Here is a 22111-nt window from a genome sequence, read left to right as displayed (position 1 = left end):
CCTCTGAAAGAGCTTTTCCCACATTTCAGGGGAGGTTGGGGACATAATGGGCCATGTTTAAAGCCTCCAATGTGGAAACAGCTGCAAAGAGCTGCAGCTTGAAGGCCGTAGGTGCCCTTTGAGGTGGTAACCCAAGGACCCAATAGTGGGCACCACAGGTGAGGGATGCCATTTCCGTGTATGGTTAGCATGGGAGACTCTTGCAGCAGCAGAGAGGTACCAACTGGCCAAAAGGGCTGCGGCTTTGATGGTCAGGAAAGCAAAAACCCGGCAGTGGGAGGAGTTCAGAGAGGCCATGGAAAGAGAATATCGATTGGGCTGAAAGAGTTTCTGGCAAACTATCAGGTGACTCAGAAAGGGAAGCCAGGGATTGACCCAGGCCGTTCTCAGCAAGGGTGGAGAAGTGGTGACCCGGACTGAGGATTTTTTCTGATGGTGGAAGGAACACTTTGTGGAGGTCCTGAACTTGATGGAGACGCCCTCCATGGAGAAGGCAGAGCCAGAAGCTGATGGGTCATCAATACCTATTTCCCTGATGGAGGTCACTGAGGTAGTTAAGTAACTCTGCTGTGCCAAGGCTCTGGGGTGGATGAGATCTGCTCAGAAATGCTGAAGACTCTGGACATTGTTGGACAGTCATGGCTGACACACCTGTTCAATGTTGTGTGGTCATCAGGAGCCTGTGCCTCTGGAGTGGCAGGCCGGGGTGGTGGTCCCCAAAAGGGGGACAGAAGGATGTGCTGCAGCTGTTTGGGGATCACACTCTTCAGCCTCCCTGGAAAAGCTTATGCCAGGGTGCTCGAATGGAGACTCCACCCTGTCATGGAACCTCAGATCCAGGAGAAGCAATGGGGATTCCGTCCAAGCCGTGGAACGGTGGACCAGGTCTTTACCCTCATGAGGATTCCAGAGGGGGCATAGGAGTACAACCAATTAGTCAACGTGTGTTTTGTGAACTTAGAGAAGGCGTATCACTGTGCTCCTCAAGGGATTCTGTGTGGGGTGCTGGGAGAGAATGGGGTTCCCGGGGCCCCTAATAACGGTGATTCATTCCCTGTATAATCAAAGTGAGCAATGTGTCTGCATACTTGGAAAAACATCACCACTGTTTCCAGTGGGTGTCGGACTCCGCCTGGGCTGTGTTTTGTCTCCACTCCTGTTTGTAGTTTTCATGGACAGGATATCAAGGAGCAGCCTACCAGTTTAGTGGCCTTAGACACTCATGACACTGCTTTTTGTAGATGGCGTGGTTCTGTTGGCCTCATCCAAATGTGATCTTCAGCACGCACTGGGGCAGTTTGTGACCGAGTGTGAAGCGGCAGAGATGAGGATCAGCACCTCCAAATCTGAGGCTATGGTCCTCAGCAGAAAAAAGGTGAGTTACTGCCTCAAGTGGAGGAGTTTTAGTACCTCAGGGTGTTGTTCACTAGTGAGGGGAAAAGGGATGAGGAGATCGACAAGACAGATTTGGGCAGCAAGCGCAGTTATGTGGTCAATATACAGATCTGTAGTGGTGAAGGAGGACCTGGGTCATAAGATGAAGCTCTCGATTTGCCAGTTGATCTACAGTACGCCCCTACCCTCACCTGTGGTCATGAAAGAATGAGACTGTGGGTACAAGAGGCCGAAATGAGCTTTCTCTGCAAGTTGGGTGGGCTCACCCTTACAGACAGAGTGAGAAGCACAGACAACCGAGAAAGGCTTGGAGTAGAGCCACTGACCCTCCGCATCGAGAGGAGCCAATCGAGATGATTCGGGCATCTGTTACGGGTACCTCCTGGATGCCTCCCTGTGGAGGTTTTATGGGCATGACCAGCAGGGAGGAGACCCTGGGGAAGACCCAGGGCTCGCTAGGAGGCTTAAATCTCTCAGATGGCCTGGGAACACCTTAGGACCCCACAGTATGACAAAAAAATGAATGAATGAATGAATGTGTTTAGCGGCTTCACATGCTGCTGTGACTCATCCCCGTGTTCAGCTCTCAAATAAAGTCATTAAAGAATTGTTTTGATTTAATTTATGAAAATACTAAAATTCAAACGAGCAATCATTTTAGTAAAACATTGATATTTTAGGGTAAAGAAAAAAACCATAATTGACAGCAAAAAATTGTGTTTTGTGAAAAATTGCTACATGATGGAGAAAAACTGAATGCAGCACCCAAAAATAAAACTGACATGACAGTAGCTTTTAACGCGGCCATCAACACTCGCATGAATATCCACCAGCGGCCTCTTATCTACTGTATTATTACAAGCAAAGCCTCATCACACATGGCGCATTTCCGTCGTGAACAGACTATTAATGAGGATTACATTTTATTCCTGTTTGTCACGTTTGTCTCATTCACTTCTGAACCCGATATGCTCAGCCAGATTTAAATAAAAAGTCAGAGCGCCGCTGAGTTTTTTTGTCATGCATGATTTATTAAGCAGTGAGAAATCAAATGACACTGTAAATGACAATCTTAATTAACAAACTATTATAAAATCTGCATGATTGAGTCGCGTTACAGTACGATGCCCATGTCCCAATGATATGTTAAGCACCTGACACAATTCCAGAGTGCGGTCAAACGGACAAGCGGAAGTCAAGAAGATGGAGTGGAAAGCTGCAGAGTCCCAGTGCCTTAATCCACAGCCGCCATTCACATGCCGTGCCAACAATGGCCTTCTGCAACAGGCTTTGTGCTTTTTGACTTGTAGCAGTGGAGAAAAACAAACAAACAAACAAACAAAGCAAATTTCCAGTGTGTCTGAGGACCGGCCCCTGTCTCACATTTAAAACGACGTGCTGGGAGAAATGGCAAACGTCAAAGCCCAATTAAAACGCATGCTGGAGTAACAAAGGAGACGCATTGTACACGTAGAAAAAATGTGAAATATTTGGTTCTGCATATTTTTTTCATATCCTTCAAAAAAAGTAAAAGCTCATTCAGATATGCATAAACTGTACAGACTGCGGCATTTCTGTGCTACACACCCCCGACACACATACGGTTCACATCGATTAGGACAAACAACTCACCCTGAACAGTTTACATGATGCTGCACGACGCCCAAGGCCTGTGAATGATGTGCATCTCTTCAAGTGTTCAAAAAAGTAGCCAAATAAAATTATCATGCAGTTCACTTATATTCTTTAAAAACAATTGTACAGAATTTCATAGTGCACACTGACAACCTACAAATGAAATCGGCAAAAAACAAAACTCAGAAAGTACCGTTGGAGATGGAAACGTGACAGTGCAGCCTGCAACTCGGTAACAGGGCCATCTTGAAATGGAAGCTTATGGGCGTCAGTGGAAGAATAAAAAATAGACGGCCGCATCCCTGGGAATACAACATCGATGGGCGAAACACGCAAAGAAAGCCCCTCGGCAGGGCTGATCAGAAACATGATGCAGACCGATCCACCTCGGCTACTAAGATGAAGATGACGCCACCCGCTGGTGTGCAAGTGCTCTCTGTGCCCTCCTGCAGCTTTGGGACTTCCTTACACGCTCCCGTGACCGAGCAACGGGCACCGACCATCGTCAGGAAGCATTTTCGTCACAAGTCTTTGATAACTGTGACAGTGCAGGATTGTGGAATTGGTGAAAATACGCTTACTGATTTGGTGCCTAAAAGAATGTCGAAAATATGCACAGAAGGACGAAGGTAGGAACATTCTGGAAATCTGACAGAGACGAGTGCACACAAACAGACTCTTGTCACATAGACACACAGACAAACGTGCAGTATACGGTATATACCAGTGTAAAGGCAACCATAGTGGTGTCGGCACGGGGAGACTATGAATACACACTGTGTACGACTGTATGCATGTGTATGAATATGTAAATAGTGTTTACACACACACACACACACACAGATATTTAGTACAGTATATGTACACACAGACTCCCAATGTATCTATGAATACATAAGCCATATGCATATACCGCGTACGAGTGTATGCACGTCTGTATATGAATATATAAATAAGCACATACTGTACATCTGTAGTACAGACACATAAACTGTCCATGTACAGACCCACAGTGTGTGCACATATATAAACAGGCACAAACATATGTTGTATGTACACACACAGATATGTATAGTGTATGTACACACACACTGTCAATGCATTTATAAATACTTAAGTCATATACATGTACCACATGAGTGTATGCATGTATATGAATATATAAATAATACTGTATGTAGTGTTAATACACACACGCACACATATCTAGCATATAAAAAATAAACTCAATGTATATATGACTACATAAACCACATGAGTGTATGCATGTATATGAATATATAAATAAGCACCTATCTACTGTATATACTGTATGTAGTGTTTACAGGCATATATAGTATGCACCATTAACTCTCAACGTATATATAAATAAATATATGTGCAGTGTTTGCGCACATATACATAAGTATACACTGTATAAATACACATACACACCTGTTGTAACCTTATATATATTTATATATATATATATAGATATATACATACACACACACACAGAGACAAGGGCTCCACATTTGCACATACTGTATATGACTGTACACTGCATGTATGCACAACTGTCTGTTATGCACATGCAATGGTGAATGTGTGCAATTATATATATATATATATATATATATATACACAGATAAAGTATACACACACACACACATTTGAATTAGTTTGTTAGTGACCAAAATCAGCAAACAATCCCATGATGCCACACTGAAGAGGGTCACTAGTGTCGCGTGCTTACTTCAGGATGTCCCAGTAGGAGACACCAGCACAGCCCAGCCTTGCACACCACGTGAATCCCACTTGAGTAAGCAGAGCAGCGTTATCAAAGGCACAAACTAAATTTAGGAAAATCTATTCGACGTCTTTTGGGGAAAGCAGAAACGATGCCAGGATTGTATCGCGAGTGCGTGTTACACAAGTGTGCAGGCACTTTTAAGAAGCCAATTGGGCCCAGAATTCAAAGCTCTTAAATGGAGCCATATTTCCTCTACAGTGAGGCTACGACAAACACATCACTAATGCTAAAAGCATCCACGTCTGAACTAAAAGAGTCCTAAAAATGATTCCTGATGTAATTTAGATTCCCCAAAACTGAGGATGCAGGCCTGCTGGACTGCCACTGTGCAAGTGTTTTCGGTACTAAGGCACAATACAACATCGGCGAGAACATTTACAAATAAACGCCTTCGATGCTCCCTGAAAGTTTGTGTGGCTAAGGCACAGCCATTTAGATCTTGGCACAACGGTGACACTTGAAGCAAACTGCCGTCTGCCCAAGTACAACCAGCTCATTCCCAAAGCTCGATTAGCACTCACAAAGTGAACAAATACGCCAGCACTAAGAGTTTAAGGCAACAAATCAGTTCATAATCCCCTAAATCTACAAAGACATCAAAAAAGAGAGAATTTGTTAAAATGCAGAACAAAACCAAGCACTAAAGTCAAAGCATATCTAGTCCTACCTTCAAGTTGTCTATTAAAAGTCTCCTCAGATGATCGTTCATTCACAAAATGAGGTTCAGTGTGAGGAAGCAGCTACAAACACGTGATCCCCTAATCGTAACGGGACGAGTCGATGGGCGTCTTCATCTTTAATGGGCTAACGAATACCGTGTGGGCACAGAGGAGAGGGCAGCCGATACGGCAAGCGGCAAATCAAACTCCGTTCAGCCGAAATGAAAGTCATCGCCTGGACCACCCTCCTGAACAAACAAAAGGCAACGTCCATGGTGCCATTGAAGACGAGCGAGGCGCTGCTCCTCAAAATCAGTTTTGCTTCTTTACATTCAACTTCAGCTCCATGAATTTGGCTTCACGTCACTCACTTCAGTCATTTTCTCTTCACAAAATTTAAAGCTGAACTTCATTTGTTTTGGCTACAAAAAAAAAAAAAAAAAAAATGGCCAGATGCCGGTTTGGTGCTTCATAACATCCGCCAGCCTTTCTACATTGTCCTCGATGATGCCTCCTTACACGGTTTATATTTCAACATTTAATTTCCTGTACCCTTGGCCTAAACTCAAACGTCAAGGGACTCTCTTGTAAATTGAAGATCTCTAAGACCCAGAAATATGAATAGCGGTTCTTCACCTCCCCCCCCCCCACCCGCACCCCCCATGTTTGCCACCTTTTTCTCTTCCACACCAGTCCAAACAAAATTAAAATCTTGCAACATTCTTCGGCGCCTGGAAATCAGTTCTTCATAGTCATTTCATGGGACTACTTCATACCCTTGTAGCGGAGGAGGTCTCAGGAGCTGCTGTCCTGGATTCTCCTGGGAATTGTCAGCTGTTCATATGTGGGCAGGCTGTTGTTGGTGGAGAAAAATTCGCCCTGCATGGCCCCACTGAGAGCCACTGGCCGATGTGGCTGGAGCTGCTGGCCGGCCGTCAGGCGGTTTAAGATGTCAGCGATGTGACTGAGCTTCTGGTCCATGTGTGAGATCTGGTAGGAGACAAGAAGAATAACACAATGCAAATGGTTAATCCAACTCTGAAAGAACATGTGTTTAACACAACAGGTGGACAACAGGAAGAGAATGGACCACCATAAGGAAGCTGGCAGCCAATACATTTAGGTTTGAGTTATCCTAATTGGAGGCCTAACTATGGCAGATGCCCTCACTGTGGACCAGTAAATGGCTACACGTTGTGTGGACAAATTAAGATGTAATACAAATGTGTCTCCTGAAACATCAAGGACTGACTCGCCTGGTGGCAGGCAACCTCCACAGACCTACAGGGGAGACCCCAGTGGCCACCTTACTCATTTCATTTGTGATTTCAGCCAGTTCATCTCCGTCCCCTCCAAACTGAGGCCTTTCTCATAACTTCAGTCTACAGCCCCCAAATCAGTCTTCATAGCGGACACCAAAATAGACACGATTGTCCGTTTATTTGTATAAAATAATAATCTTAAATAAAAACCTTCTTATTCCCCAGTCTATAGACAATGCACTTCATTTTTGTTACTCATATATTTCTTTCTGAGCCGAGTTAGAAGAAAAATCTTAGAAATTATGGAAAAAGAAGCACGAATTAAATGAGAATTACAGATAATGAATAAAATAACCACTACTGTATTCACCTGTTTTGTTGAAAAGTATTAAAATAAAAATGAAAAATTACTACTGTATCACCTTATTTAAAAACGTTATAACAATAAAGAGTCCGATCGAGTCGTCGAACAACCACAGGGGATTGGGACGGAGGAAGTGGTGGTAACTGTACAGAGGTAAATGTATTATATAATACAAGTACTACAAAAAAACAAAAATATAAAGAATCCCGTTTACACTTCAGTGTAAATAAATGTAAATTAAGACATAATAACGGCTAATTTTTGTCATGTGAAATACTGTAATTAAACAGCACATTAATTACTTCAGAACTATAATTATATGTTAGATTTTGTGAGACGGTTTCACTGTGAAGCTCGCAGTACGGAGGTGAAAAGATCTAAATCACGTGACTTAAGTCGAAGCGAGAAGTATGCCATCGATCGAAGGGGCCCAACGCTACAAAGGATTATGGGAAATCAAGGTACAAAACCCTCCCCCACTGACGCACACTAATTAAAATATATTAACTCATTTGGTTGCAGTGGGCTGGCGCCCTGCCCTGTGTTGGCTGGGATTGGCTCCAGCAGACCCCTGTGACCCAGTAGTTCGGATATAGCGGGTTGGATAATTTATTTGGTAAGGTGGTAAAGTGCCCTGCAGTACGCCTGGAACTAGGGCAGGAAAGATGCCTCGAAATACTCGACTACTAAAACTCAGTTGATCAAAGCCTCTTTTATTAATCCAAATAACGACAGCGCCGTGAGCTCGCACAGTGTTTGTTACTGACGCACAAAGCGCTCGACCTGCTAGTTTATCACTGACGGGCGCGTCACCGCACGGAGAAAACGGCGTCAGATTTGGAGACATGCACTGCGCATGCAGATTTTTTCGAATTACGTGGCGGTCGTGTATCCAAATGGTGTATTTTAAGTAGAGGCCGGTCAGGTGGGTGCCGGAGTTATGAACGAAAGGCTGAATACGACAAAACAGGTCATCAAAACGCGATGATGACAAGCTCATTGTGTTGGTCCCCCAGTCAAGAGTATATCATACTCGCGCTTTTGGCCAAAAGATCTGACACGCCACTCTCTTTTCTTTATGTTGAAGTCAGTAATAGCTGGCAGAGTCTCACATCGTCCGCTGTGCCATTATCAGCTACGCGACGCTCACCAAACACTAACTTACTAGGAGACCATCAGCGTGCCGACTGAAGTAGACGTGTGTTTTGGTCCGTTACTGCGCACGCGCGGGCGCTGCCGCTACAGCTGTGTGGACATGTACGTGACGTAAAGACAGCGTGATGTCGCGGATTGTAAAATGGAGAGAGAATAGCGATTGGCAAAGCGAAGAGAAAACGACACAAAGTGCCCAAAGTGTCACTTCAGTTCAAGATGAAAAGGCAAAAAACCAAAACTCCGTACAGACAGTGTGTCTATAATAAAACCGAACGAGTCCCCAACAATAGCGCGGCGCCAATGCTTCAGCATCTTAGCAGAAAGTAGAACGGGTGCGACGTCACACAATGTAACGTTAACGTTAGCATGGAACATAAGTCAATACGATTGCTAGTTGTGATGAAGGCTTGTGAAAAATACACGTTAATTATGTCTAATATATATAACGGCAAGTTAAGAAGAAATGCAACACGCTATCCATGCCATCAGAGAATCTGTTTTGTGCAGCAGATAGCGTTGCGTCAAAGCTCAGGGCAGACCTCATGTCTGAGCCCCCGCACCCCCTTCCTTATTGCTCTCCGCAGAGGCTCCTTGAAAGGTTTACGTCCGGACACACACACACACACACCAGGTCTGTCTATCTCACAGAGTCCATACGATCTCTTTTTAAGCCTCCTACAAGAAGACAGAAAGGCTCACGTTATGTCTGCCTGTAGTTAGGCTGAAACTTGTAGATCCTCAGGTTTAAGCTGCATTACATGAAGGCGATTGTCATGTGTTATTATTACTGTATGCCTTAGTTTTAGGTTGTGTATACCTTTGTACTTTAAAATTAGTGTTTACAGTAATCCCTCGCTACTTCGCGGTTCACTTTTCGCGGATTCACGACTTCGTGGATTTTATATGTAAGCATATCTAAATACATAACGTGGATTTTTCGCTGCTTCGCGGGTTTCTGCGGACAATGGGTCTGTTTACTTGCTTCCTCAGTTGGTTTGCCCAGTTGATTTCATACAAGAGATGCTATTGGCGGATGGCTGAGAAGCTACCCAATCAGAGCACGCAGTTAAGTTCCTGTGTGCTGCTGATTGGCTCAGCGACGGAGTGTTGCATTAACCAGGAAGTCTCATCTCACTCATTCAGCATTAACGTGCTACTGCTTCAGGGGCCGTGTCCAAGCACCAACAGAAGATGCAAATGATTGCAGAAAAGGTAAAAGTTTTGGATATGTTGAAGGAAGGGAACAGCTACACCGCTGCAGGACATCGATTCTCTTTATTTAAAAAGGAGGAAAAGCATATAAGATCTACGGCCGCAGTGTCCTTTAACCAGGGCGCAAAACGAGTTGCGTGATAAGGCAGTAGTCTGGATGGAATCTGCTTTAGGAATCTTTGCAACAAGGTCGATGACGTCAGGAACGCCTACAAGCTGCTACATGTACTTCGCTATACAGTAAGTGTAAAGTTATCTACCGATTTCATATTGCTTAGCAGTTGTCCCTGTTATTAACAGAGTAAAGGGTGGGTTGTAAACAATACAGGGAGGGTTTAAAAACGTCCAAATACACGTTAAATAATTAAATAAATATGGTGTCCCTACTTCGCGGAAATTCAGTTATCGCGGTCGGCCTTGGAACCTATCTCCTGCGATAAGTGAGGGATTACTGTATGCGCTTTTGCATTTCAATGTTTTCTTTAAAACCCAGAACATAAGATGGCACTTAAATGCACTAAACGAATTTAGCTTTGACAGATGATATTATTGTATGTAATTTAAGCAACAAAAACGCAGATTTTTCTAAAAAGGAAACCAATGAGCTGTTCATTTTGATAGACCTTTCTTGTTTTCTCATTTGTACATTTACTATGTGAATTTCCCCTTGGGATTAATAAAGTATCTATCTATCTATCTATCTATCTTATTATTATATAGTGTCTTTCACATTATCTATCTACTATTGCTGTTTAATACATTGATTAATCGGTAGAATACTTGATTACTTAAATAACCGATAGCTGCAGCCCTACCTGGAATGCATTGTCACCCCGTAGTGTGAAGGGGTGCCAGCCTTAAAATGTCCACACAACTCCAGGACTTAAAATGGCATTTGTCCCAAAACAAACTGGAAGCTCTTCAGTCTAATTTAGGGATATCAGATTGAATTTTGTTATTTGAATATAACCCACATTTTTTGTGATCAATTTTTTATTTGATTTTATAAAAGTAAGAAAAAGACAAGTTGTTGAAAGGACATTTACAAAGGTCTCATTCAGGGTTTGAACGACTGTATATACTCGTGTTTAAATTCTCTCGCAGATAAGTCAGGGCCTGATTTTACTGTATAATTTCCAGTATTTTATAATGTTGGTCGTATAAGTTGAATGTGGAAAACTCACACTGTTGGTCCAAGAGATTATGATCTGCTAACGGCCACCTGAGAGAGTAACCACGGAGCACATGGCCTTTTTCTTCCATGTATTGTGCCTACCTGACCACACGGTGATACCCAAACTATTCCGAATCGATGTTTGCACTGTTTTATGTTTTTTGTATCTCACACCCTCGTACACCTTTATCGTAAGAGCATCCCTTGTCTATGATGGAGCGTTCGATCAGAAGAAAATATGAAGCTGGTTTTAAATTAAAAGTTGTTGGAGTGGCGAAAGAAACTGGTAACTGCACTGCTGCAACAAAATTCGATGTGTCTGAGAAACTGATTAGAGATTGAAGAAGGCAAGAAGATGTAGAAAAAAATTAAGTGTTGCGTTTTTGAAAAGGCGTATAAATCGGGGTCTGATTTTATGATCGATTTTTCAGGTTTCAAGACCCAACTTATACGTAAGTATATATGGCACACCACACTGCCTGCCGTAATATGAGCCCTTTGTTTAAAAAAAAAAAACAAACTGTAAATATCGTAAAGAGAAACACACCGATTAACCCATGGCACTGTAACGGACACCTTGGCGATGCTGGGTAACACGGCTAGAGTTGAAGTATCAGTTGCCTGAGTACTGTTAGGATTTCTCTTTGTTTTTGCTGTTGGTGTCTGGTCTTGCTGTGGCTGTTACCATAATAATAAAGTACAGAAAAGCATCTATACACATACGTAATAACACTCAGAATTGTTAACCTAAGTTTGAATATATAGGAATATTGACTTATTTTAAATTTAAATAAGTTCAAACCTTATTTTTTGACTAATTTGACAGCCCTGGTCTGACTGGAGTTACTCAGCTATGATCCAGAGCTTGGACTCCTAACTCCACTCAGGTTACTGACAGACAAGCCTTACAATCCGTGACAACCTTGAGGCCTGGGGGTACTCATACCTGCAGACTGTCCTACACCCCAAACTACCCATCAACAGCAATGGACTTCTTGTGTAGCCCAAAAACACACAAGGAATGCCTCAAGGGGCTTTTAACAGGCCCTGTTTTTTGAAAGCCCCCAAACCTTGACTCCCTAAGAAGGCAAAAAATAAAAACCTTGTAGGAAAAAAATGGAATAAATCTGTGGAAATGCAATTCAAAGGGAGACCCCCCCTTCCAGGTTGGATTGGCGTGCAATGGGTGTGGAAAAAATGGGGTAAACACCACAGAGAAAATAGGAAATATCTTGGGTTCATACTGTCTGCAACGAAATAAAAGTCAAAATACATTTAGGAATCAACGTGTTTTTAATTTTCTTTTTGTAATTTGTATTTTCCATTCCATCCCAAGTTTTTCTGATTTGGTGTAAAAAAAAAAGTCAGAGCAATTATTTGACAAGATGTTTATATATGATGAGATATGATTTACAGATTTGTAACTAGAAATCCACAAAGGGAGAAGATCTGTCATGTATCTTAAAATAGTTTTTTATTCTGAAACTTTCAACCCCCACCAGAAGTCATCATCACAGGAAAATGATTAGACATACAGGAATCAAAGGAGCACACACTGTATACTAACTATACTGTGTGTGTGTGTGTGTGTAGAGCTGTGTGTGTGTGTGTGTGTGTGTGTATAGAGCTGTGTGTGTGTGTGTGTATAGAGCTGTGTGTGTGTGTGTGTATAGAGCTGTGTGTGTGTGTGTGTATGTGTGTATAGAGCTGTGTGTGTGTGTGTATAGAGCTGTGTGTGTGTGTGTATAGAGCTGTGTGTGTGTGTGTGTATAGAGCTGTGTGTGTGTGTGTGTATGTGTGTATAGAGCTGTGTGTGTGTGTATAGAGCTGTGTGTGTGTGTGTGTATGTGTGTATAGAGCTGTGTGTGTGTGTATAGAGCTGTGTGTGTGTATAGAGCTGTGTGTGTGTATAGAGCTGTGTGTGTGTGTGTGTGTGTATAGAGCTGTGTGTGTGTGTGTGTGTATAGAGCTCTGTGTGTGTGTGTGTGTGTGTATAGAGCTGTGTGTGTGTGTGTATAGAGCTGTGTGTGTGTGTGTATAGAGCTGTGTGTGTGTGTGTATGTATAGAGCTCTGTGTGTGTGTGTATGTGTGTATAGAGCTGTGTGTGTGTGTGTATAGAGCTGTGTGTGTGTGTGTGTATGTGTGTATAGAGCTGTGTGTGTGTGTATAGAGCTGTGTGTGTGTGTGTGTATGTGTGTATAGAGCTGTGTGTGTGTGTATAGAGCTGTGTGTGTGTATAGAGCTGTGTGTGTGTATAGAGCTGTGTGTGTGTGTGTGTGTGTATAGAGCTGTGTGTGTGTGTGTGTGTATAGAGCTCTGTGTGTGTGTGTGTGTGTGTATAGAGCTGTGTGTGTGTGTGTATAGAGCTGTGTGTGTGTGTGTGTGTGTATATAGAGCTGTGTGTGTGTGTGTGTGTGTATAGAGCTGTGTGTGTGTGTGTGTGTGTGTGTATATAGAGCTGTGTGTGCGTGTATAGAGCTGTGTGTGTGTGTATAGAGCTGTGTGTGTGTGTGTGTATAGAGCTGTGTGTGTGTGTGTGTGTGTATGTGTGTATATAGAGCTGTGTGTACGTGTGTGTATAGAGCTGTGTGTGCGTGTGTGTGTGTATAGAGCTGTGTGTGTGCGTGTGTATAGAGCTGTGTGTACGTGTGTGTATAGAGCTGTGTGTGTGTGTATAGAGCTGTGTGTGTGTGTGTATAGAGCTCTGTGTGTGTGTGTGTATGTGTGTATAGAGCTGTGTGTGTGTGTATAGAGCTGTGTGTGTGTGTGTATAGAGCTGTGTGTGTGTGTATAGAGCTGTGTGTGTGTGTGTATAGAGCTGTGTGTGTGTGTGTGTGTGTGTATAGAGCTGTGTGTGTGTGTGTGTGTGTGTGTGTATAGAGCTGTGTGTGTGTGCATAGAGCTGTGTGTGTGTGTATAGAGCTGTGTGTGTGTGTGTATAGAGCTTTGTGTGTGTGTGTGTGTGCGTGTATAGAGCTGTGTGTGTGTGTGTATAGAGCTCTGTGTGTGTGTGTGTGTGCGTGTATAGAGCTGTGTGTGTGTGTGTGTGTGTGTGTATAGAGCTGTGTGTGCGTGTGTGTGTGTATAGAGCTGTGTGTGCGTGTGTATAGAGCTCTGTGTGTGTGTGTGTGTGTATGTGTGTATATAGAGCTGTGTGTACGTGTGTGTGTGTATAGAGCTGTGTGTGTGTGTGTGTGTGTGTGTGTGTGTATAGAGCTGTGTGTACGTGTGTGTGTGTATAGAGCTGTGTGTGTGTGTGTGTGTGTGTATAGAGCTGTGTGTGTGTGTGTGTATGTGTGTATAGAGCTGTGTGTGTGTGTATAGAGCTGTGTGTGTGTGTGTATAGAGCTGTGTGTGTGTGTGTGTGTGTATAGAGCTGTGTGTGTGTGTGTGTATGTGTGTATAGAGCTGTGTGTGTGTGTATAGAGCTGTGTGTGTGTGTGTATAGAGCTGTGTGTGTGTGTATAGAGCTGTGTGTGTGTGTGTATAGAGCTGTGTGTGTGTGTGTGTGTGTGTGTATAGAGCTGTGTGTGTGTGTGTGTGTGTGTATGTGTGTATATAGAGCTGTGTGTACGTGTGTGTGTGTATAGAGCTGTGTGTGTGTGTGTGTGTGTGTGTGTATAGAGCTGTGTGTGTGTGTGTGTATGTGTGTATAGAGCTGTGTGTGTGTGTATAGAGCTGTGTGTGTGTGTGTGTGTGTATAGAGCTGTGTGTGTGTGTGTGTATGTGTGTATAGAGCTGTGTGTGTGTGTATAGAGCTGTGTGTGTGTGTGTATAGAGCTGTGTGTGTGTGTGTGTATGTGTGTATAGAGCTGTGTGTGTGTGTATAGAGCTGTGTGTGTGTATGTGTGTATAGAGCTGTGTGTGTGTGTATAGAGCTGTGTGTGTGTGTGTATAGAGCTGTGTGTGTGTGTGCGTGTGTATAGAGCTGTGTTTGTGTGTGTGTGTGTGTGTATAGAGCTGTGTGTGTGTGTGTGTGTGTGTGTATAGAGCTGTGTGTGTGTGCATAGAGCTGTGTGTGTGTGTATAGAGCTGTGTGTGTGTGTGTATAGAGCTGTGTGTGTGTGTGTGTATGTGTGTATAGAGCTGTGTGTGTGTGTATAGAGCTGTGTGTGTGTGTGTATAGAGCTGTGTGTGTGTGTGTGTGTGTATAGAGCTGTGTGTGTGTGTATAGAGCTGTGTGTGTGTATGTGTGTATAGAGCTGTGTGTGTGTGTATAGAGCTGTGTGTGTGTGTGTATAGAGCTTTGTGTGTGTGTGCGTGTATAGAGCTGTGTGTGTGTGTGTGTGTGTGTGTGTGTATAGAGCTGTGTGTGTGTGTGTGTGTATAGAGCTCTGTGTGTGTGTGTGTGTGCGTGTATAGAGCTGTGTGTGTGTGTGTGTGTGTGTGTGTATAGAGCTGTGTGTGTGTGTGTGTATAGAGCTGTGTGTGTGTGTGTGTATAGAGCTGTGTGTGTGTATAGAGCTGTGTGTGTGTGTGTGTGTGTATATAGAGCTGTGTGTGCGTGTGTGTATGTGTGTATAGCTGTGTGTGTGTGTGTGTATAGAGCTGTGTGTGTGTGTGTATATAGAGCTCTGTGTGTGTGTGTATAGAGCTCTGTGTGTGTGTGTGTGTGTGTGTATAGAGCTGTGTGTGTGTGTGTGTATGTGTGTATAGAGCTGTGTGTGTGTGTATAGAGCTGTGTGTGTGTGTGTATAGAGCTGTGTGTGTGTGTGTGTGTGTGAATAGAGCTGTGTGTGTGTGTGTGTGTATAGAGCTGTGTGTGTGTGTATAGAGCTGTGTGTGTGTGCATAGAGCTGTGTGTGTGTATAGAGCTGTGTGTGTGTGTGTATAGAGCTGTGTGTGTGTGCATAGAGCTGTGTGTGCGTGTGTGTGTGTGTGTATAGAGCTGTGTGTGTGTGTGTATAGAGCTGTGTGTGTGTGTGTGTATAGAGCTGTGTGTGTGTGTGTGTATAAAGCTGTGTGTGTGTGCATAGAGCTGTGTGTGCGCGTGTGTGTGTATAGAGCTGTGTGTGTGTGTATAGAGCTGTGTGTGTGTGTGTATAGAGCTGTGTGTGTGTGTGTGTGTGTGTGTATAGAGCTGTGTGTGTGTGTGTGTGTATAGAGCTGTGTGTGTGTATAGAGCTGTGTGTGTGTGCATAGAGCTGTGTGTGTGTATAGAGCTGTGTGTGTATAGAGCTTTGTGTGTGTGTGTGTGTGCGTGTATAGAGCTGTGTGTGTGTGTGTGTGTGTATAGAGCTGTGTGTGTGTGTGTGTATAGAGCTCTGTGTGTGTGTGTGTGTGCGTGTATAGAGCTGTGTGTGTGTGTGTGTGTGTGTATAGAGCTGTGTGTGTGTGTGTATAGAGCTCTGTGTGTGTGTGTGTGTGCGTGTATAGAGCTGTGTGTGTGTGTGTGTGTGTGTGTATAGAGCTGTGTGTGTGTGTGTGTGTATAGAGCTCTGTGTGTGTGTGTGTGTGCGTGTATAGAGCTGTGTGTGTGTGTGTGTGTGTGTGTGTGTGTGTGTATAGAGCTGTGTGTGTGTGTGTGTGTATAGAGCTCTGTGTGTGTGTGTGCGTGTATAGAGCTGTGTGTGTGTGTGTGTGTGTGTGTATAGAGCTGTGTGTGCGTGTGTGTGTGTATAGAGCTGTGTGTGCGTGTGTATAGAGCTCTGTGTGTGTGTGTGTATGTGTGTATATAGAGCTGTGTGTACGTGTGTGTGTGTATAGAGCTGTGTGTGTGTGTGTGTGTATAGAGCTGTGTGTGTGTGTGTGTATGTGTGTATAGAGCTGTGTGTGTGTGTATAGAGCTGTGTGTGTGTGTGTATAGAGCTGTGTGTGTGTGTGTGTATGTGTGTATAGAGCTGTGTGTGTGTGTGTATAGAGCTGTGTGTGTGTGTGTATAGAGCTGTGTGTGTGTGTGTGTATGTGTGTATAGAGCTGTGTGTGTGTGTATAGAGCTGTGTGTGTGTATGTGTGTATAGAGCTGTGTGTGTGTGTATAGAGCTGTGTGTGTGTGTGTATAGAGCTGTGTGTGTGTGTGTGTGCGTGTGTATAGAGCTGTGTGTGTGTGCATAGAGCTGTGTGTGTGTGTATAGAGCTGTGTGTGTGTGTGTATAGAGCTTTGTGTGTGTGTGTGTGTGCATGTATAGAGCTGTGTGTGTGTGTGTGTGTGTATAGAGCTGTGTGTGTGTGTGTGTGTGTGTATAGAGCTCTGTGTGTGTGTGTGTGTGTGCGTGTATAGAGCTGTGTGTGTGTGTGTGTATAGAGCTGTGTGTGTGTGTGTATAGAGCTGTGTGTGTGTATAGAGCTGTGTGTGTGTGTGTGTGTGTATATAGAGCTGTGTGTGCGTGTGTGTGTGTGTATGTGTGTATAGCTGTGTGTGTGTGTGTGTGTGTATAGAGCTGTGTGTGTGTGTGTATATAGAGCTCTGTGTGTGTGTGTATAGAGCTCTGTGTGTGTGTGTGTGTGTGTGTATAGAGCTGTGTGTGTGTGTGTGTATGTGTGTATAGAGCTGTGTGTGTGTGTATAGAGCTGTGTGTGTGTGTGTATAGAGCTGTGTGTGTGTGTGTGTGTGTGTATAGAGCTGTGTGTGTGTGTGTGTGTGTATAGAGCTGTGTGTGTGTGTATAGAGCTGTGTGTGTGTGCATAGAGCTGTGTGTGTGTATAGAGCTGTGTGTGTGTGTGTATAGAGCTGTGTGTGTGTGCATAGAGCTGTGTGTGCGTGTGTGTGTGTGTGTATAGAGCTGTGTGTGTGTGTGTATAGAGCTGTGTGTGTGTATAGAGCTGTGTGTGTGTGTGTGTATAGAGCTGTGTGTGTGTGCATAGAGCTGTGTGTGCGTGTGTGTGTGTGTGTATAGAGCTGTGTGTGTGTGTATAGAGCTGTGTGTGTGTGTGTATAGAGCTGTGTGTGTGTGTGTGTGTGTGTGTATAGAGCTGTGTGTGTGTGTGTGTATAGAGCTGTGTGTGTGTGTATAGAGCTGTGTGTGTGTGCATAGAGCTGTGTGTGTGTATAGAGCTGTGTGTGTGTGTGTATAGAGCTTTGTGTGTGTGTGTGTGTGCGTGTATAGAGCTGTGTGTGTGTGTGTGTGTGTATAGAGCTGTGTGTGTGTGTGTGTGTGTGTATAGAGCTCTGTGTGTGTGTGTGTGTGCGTGTATAGAGCTGTGTGTGTGTGTGTGTGTATAGAGCTGTGTGTGTGTGTGTGTGTGTGTGTGTGTATAGAGCTCTGTGTGTGTGTGTGTGTGCGTGTATAGAGCTGTGTGTGTGTGTGTGTGTGTGTGTATAGAGCTGTGTGTGTGTGTGTGTGTGTGTGTATAGAGCTCTGTGTGTGTGTGCGTGTATAGAGCTGTGTGTGTGTGTGTGTGTGTATAGAGCTGTGTGTGCGTGTGTATAGAGCTCTGTGTGTGTGTGTGTGTGTATGTGTGTATATAGAGCTGTGTGTACGTGTGTGTGTATATAGAGCTGTGTGTGTGTGTGTGTATAGAGCTGTGTGTGTGTGCATAGAGCTGTGTGTGCGTGTGTGTGTGTGTGTATAGAGCTGTGTGTGTGTGTGTGTGTGTGTGTGTGTGTGTGTATAGAGCTGTGTGTGTGTGTGTGTGTGTGTATAGAGCTGTGTGTGTGTGCATAGAGATGTGTGTGCGTGTGTGTGTGTGTGTATAGAGCTGTGTGTGTGTGTGTATAGAGCTGTGTGTGTGTGTATATAGAGCTGTGTGTGCGTGTGTGTATGTGTGTATAGCTGTGTGTGTGTGTGTGTATAGAGCTGTGTGTGTGTGTGTATATAGAGCTCTGTGTGTGTGTGTATAGAGCTCTGTGTGTGTGTGAGTATAGAGCTGTGTGTGCGTGTGTGTATGTGTGTATAGCTGTGTGTGTGTGTGTGTATAGAGCTGTGTGTGTGTGTGTATATAGAGCTCTGTGTGTGTGTGTATAGAGCTCTGTGTGTGTGTGAGTATAGAGCTGTGTGTGCGTGTGTGTATGTGTGTATAGCTGTGTGTGTGTGTGTGTATAGAGCTGTGTGTGTGTGCATAGAGATGTGTGTGCGTGTGTGTGTGTGTGTATAGAGCTGTGTGTGTGTGTGTATAGAGCTGTGTGTGTGTGTATATAGAGCTGTGTGTGCGTGTGTGTATGTGTGTATAGCTGTGTGTGTGTGTGTGTATAGAGCTGTGTGTGTGTGTGTATATAGAGCTCTGTGTGTGTGTGTATAGAGCTCTGTGTGTGTGTGAGTATAGAGCTGTGTGTGTGTGTGTGTGTGTATATAGAGCTGTGTGTGCGTGTGTGTGTGTGCATGTGTGTATAGCTGTGTGTGTGTGTGTATAGAGCTCTGTGTGTGTGTGTGTGTGTGTGTATAGAGCTGTGTGTGTGTGCGTGTGTGTGTGTATAGAGCTGTGTGTGTGTGTGTGTGTATGTGTGTATAGCTGTGTGTGCGTGTGTGTGTGTGTATAGAGCTCTGTGTGTGTGTGTGTGTGTGTGTGCATATGGAGCTGCGTCTCTGGTTCCAACTAGCAAAACTTTTTTTTGTAAACAAGTAGGGGTCAGTATTATTAAGTTATTATTACACTTTGACTGTTGACAGCACTGCAACATAACACCAATGACAGTGTGGTGACGTCACCATGGATTTATTAATCAGGGACAGCATTTAAATAAAAACAGAAAAGGACCAACAAGGCCATTAAGCACTATGAATAAATGAAGAAATGAATGTAGTACGTACCTGATCCAGCTAACACAGAACGCACAGTGATGGATAAACATATACAAATGTGAAGAGCACACAACTGATTAATATGCACAAGTCGATGCCACAACCAGTTGTCATGGCCGAAGTGCCATCAGACTTTACCTTTCTACCTTTTTATCTATCACTCTTTAATTTAATATTGTTCTTTATCAATATGCTGCTGCTGGAGTATGTGAATTTCCCCTTGGGATTAATAAAGTATCTATCTATCTATTATATAGTGCCATTCTATCATTTATATAGTGCCTTTCATATCTATCTATCTATCTATTATATAGTGCCATTCTATCATTTATATAGTGCCTTTCATATCTATCTATCTATCTATTATATAGTGCCATTCTATCATTTATATAGTGCCTTTCATATCTATCTATCTATCTATCTATCTATCTATCTATCTATCTATCATATAGTGCCATTCTATCATTTATATAGTGCCTTTCATATCTATCTATCTATCTATCTATCATATAGTGCCATTCTATCATTTATATAGTGCCTTTCATATCTATCTATCTATCTATTATATAGTGCCATTCTATCATTTATATAGTTCCTTTCATATCTATCTATCTATCTATCATATAGTGCCATTCCATCATTTATATAGTGCCTTTCATATCTGTCTATCTATCTATTATATAGTGCCATTCTATCATTTATATAGTGCCTTTCATATCTATCTATCTATCTATCTATTATATAGTGCCATTCCATCATTTATATAGTGCCTTTCATATCTGTCTATCTATTATATAGTGCCATTCTATCATTTATATAGCGCCTTTCATATCTATCTATCTATTATATAGTGCCATTCTATCATTTATATAGTGCCTTTCATATCTATCTATCTATCATATAGTGCCATTCTATCATTTATATAGTGCCTTTCATATCTATCTATCTATCTATTATATAGTGCCTTTCATATCTATCTATCTATTATATAGTGCCATTCTATCTATCTATCTATCATATAGTGCCATTCCATCATTTATATAGTGCCTTTCATATCTGTCTATCTATTATATAGTGCCATTCTATCATTTATATAGTGCCTTTCATATCTATCTATCTATCTATCTATTATATAGTGCCATTCCATCATTTATATAGTGCCTTTCATATCTGTCTATCTATCTATTATATAGTGCCATTCTATCATTTATATAGTGCCTTTCATATCTATCTATTATATAGTGCCTTTCATATCTATCTATCTATTATATAGTGCCATTCTATCTATCTATCTATCTATCTATCTATCTATCTATCTATCTATCTATCTATCTATCTATCTATCTATCTATCTATCTATCATATAGTGCCATTCCATCATTTATATAGTGCCTTTCATATCTGTCTATCTATCTATTATATAGTGCCATTCTATCATTTATATAGTGCCTTTCATATCTATCTATCTATCTATTATATAGTGCCATTCTATCATTTATATAGTGCCTTTCATATCTATCTATCTATCTATCATATAGTGCCATTCTATCATTTATATAGTGCCTTTCATATCTATCTATCTATCTATCTATTATATAGTGCCATTCTATCATTTATATAGTGCCTTTCACATCTATCTATCTATCTATTATATAGTGCCATTCTATCATTTATATAGTGCCTTTCATATCTATCTATCTTATAGTGCCTTTCATATCTATCTATCTATCTATCTATCATATAGTGCCTTTCATATCTATCTATCTATTATATAGTGCCATTCTATCTATCTATCTATCATATAGTGCCTTTCATATCTATCTATCTATCTATCTATCTATCTATCTATCTATCTATCTATCATATAGTGCCATTCTATCTATCTATCAATCATATAGTGCCTTTCATATCTATCTATCATATAGTGCCTTTCATATCTATCATATAGTGCCTTTCACATATCTATCTATCTATCTATCTATCTATCTATCTATCATATACTGCCTTTCATATCTATCTATTATATAGTGCCATTCTATCTATCTATCTATCTATCTATCTATCTATCTATCTATCTATCTATCTATCTATCTATCTATCTATCTATCTATCATATACTGCCTTTCATATCTATCTATTATATAGTGCCATTCTATCTATCTATCTATCATCTATCTATCATATAGTGCCTTTCATATCTATCTATTTATCTATCTTTCAAAAACAGCTCTTCTGACCAGAGTGTCTTTAGTCAGTTTGGTCTTCAAGCAAATTGCTGTGGGCTTGGCGTGCCTGTGTGTCTGCATCATTGAATACGGAGCACCAGCAACACACAGGGACGCCCCTCTGTGTCATTTCATTTAATGCGTCTCAGTGGATGCTCAGTTGTTGACGTGCAGTGTCATTAGTCAGTGCATTCCCAAGTCAGGACGCATTACCTCCCCTGGAGCACTAGGTGGCAGCCCCCCTGGGTTGTAGCGGTGCCTCAGTTGGAGTTTTGTGCAGCCCTGCTGGGGTCCATGGGCGCCATACACACACACACACACTGTATGTAACTAGATGGGGACTCTCTAGAGCAGACTGCATATCCACAAAATCAAAGTGTGGTCCAGAAAAATAATAATAAGAAAATTTAATAACAAAAAGATTGAACAAAATACAGAAAAGATGAAAGAAAACTACCAGTCCATGTCCACCCAGCTTTACCTGAGCCTGAGCTTTTCAGGGCTATCTAGTGAAGTATTCAGACCCCCTCACTTTCTCACATTTTGTTTTGTTGCAGCC

General features: G+C 42.4%; 1 protein-coding gene across 2 annotated transcripts in view; it reads right to left on the bottom strand.

Moving 5' to 3' along the window:
• Positions 1 to 2404: 2404 nt before the first annotated feature.
• The window catches only part of LOC114645711 (potassium voltage-gated channel subfamily KQT member 1-like), a 773371-nt gene continuing 753664 nt past the window's right edge, over positions 2405 to 22111 (bottom strand). For both annotated transcript variants that reach the window (XM_028793526.2, XM_028793527.2), the window contains one exon: positions 2405 to 6471. In XM_028793526.2, coding sequence (XP_028649359.1) covers positions 6277 to 6471 — 195 coding nt within the window. In that variant the 3' untranslated portion in view covers positions 2405 to 6276. The remainder of the gene's footprint in view (positions 6472 to 22111) is intronic.

Source organism: Erpetoichthys calabaricus, chromosome 2, assembly GCF_900747795.2.
Source record: "Erpetoichthys calabaricus chromosome 2, fErpCal1.3, whole genome shotgun sequence".
NCBI lineage: Eukaryota > Metazoa > Chordata > Cladistia > Polypteriformes > Polypteridae > Erpetoichthys > Erpetoichthys calabaricus.
The sequence above is the reverse complement of the archived record's forward strand: the minus strand, read 5'-3'. Positions and strand labels throughout refer to the sequence as shown.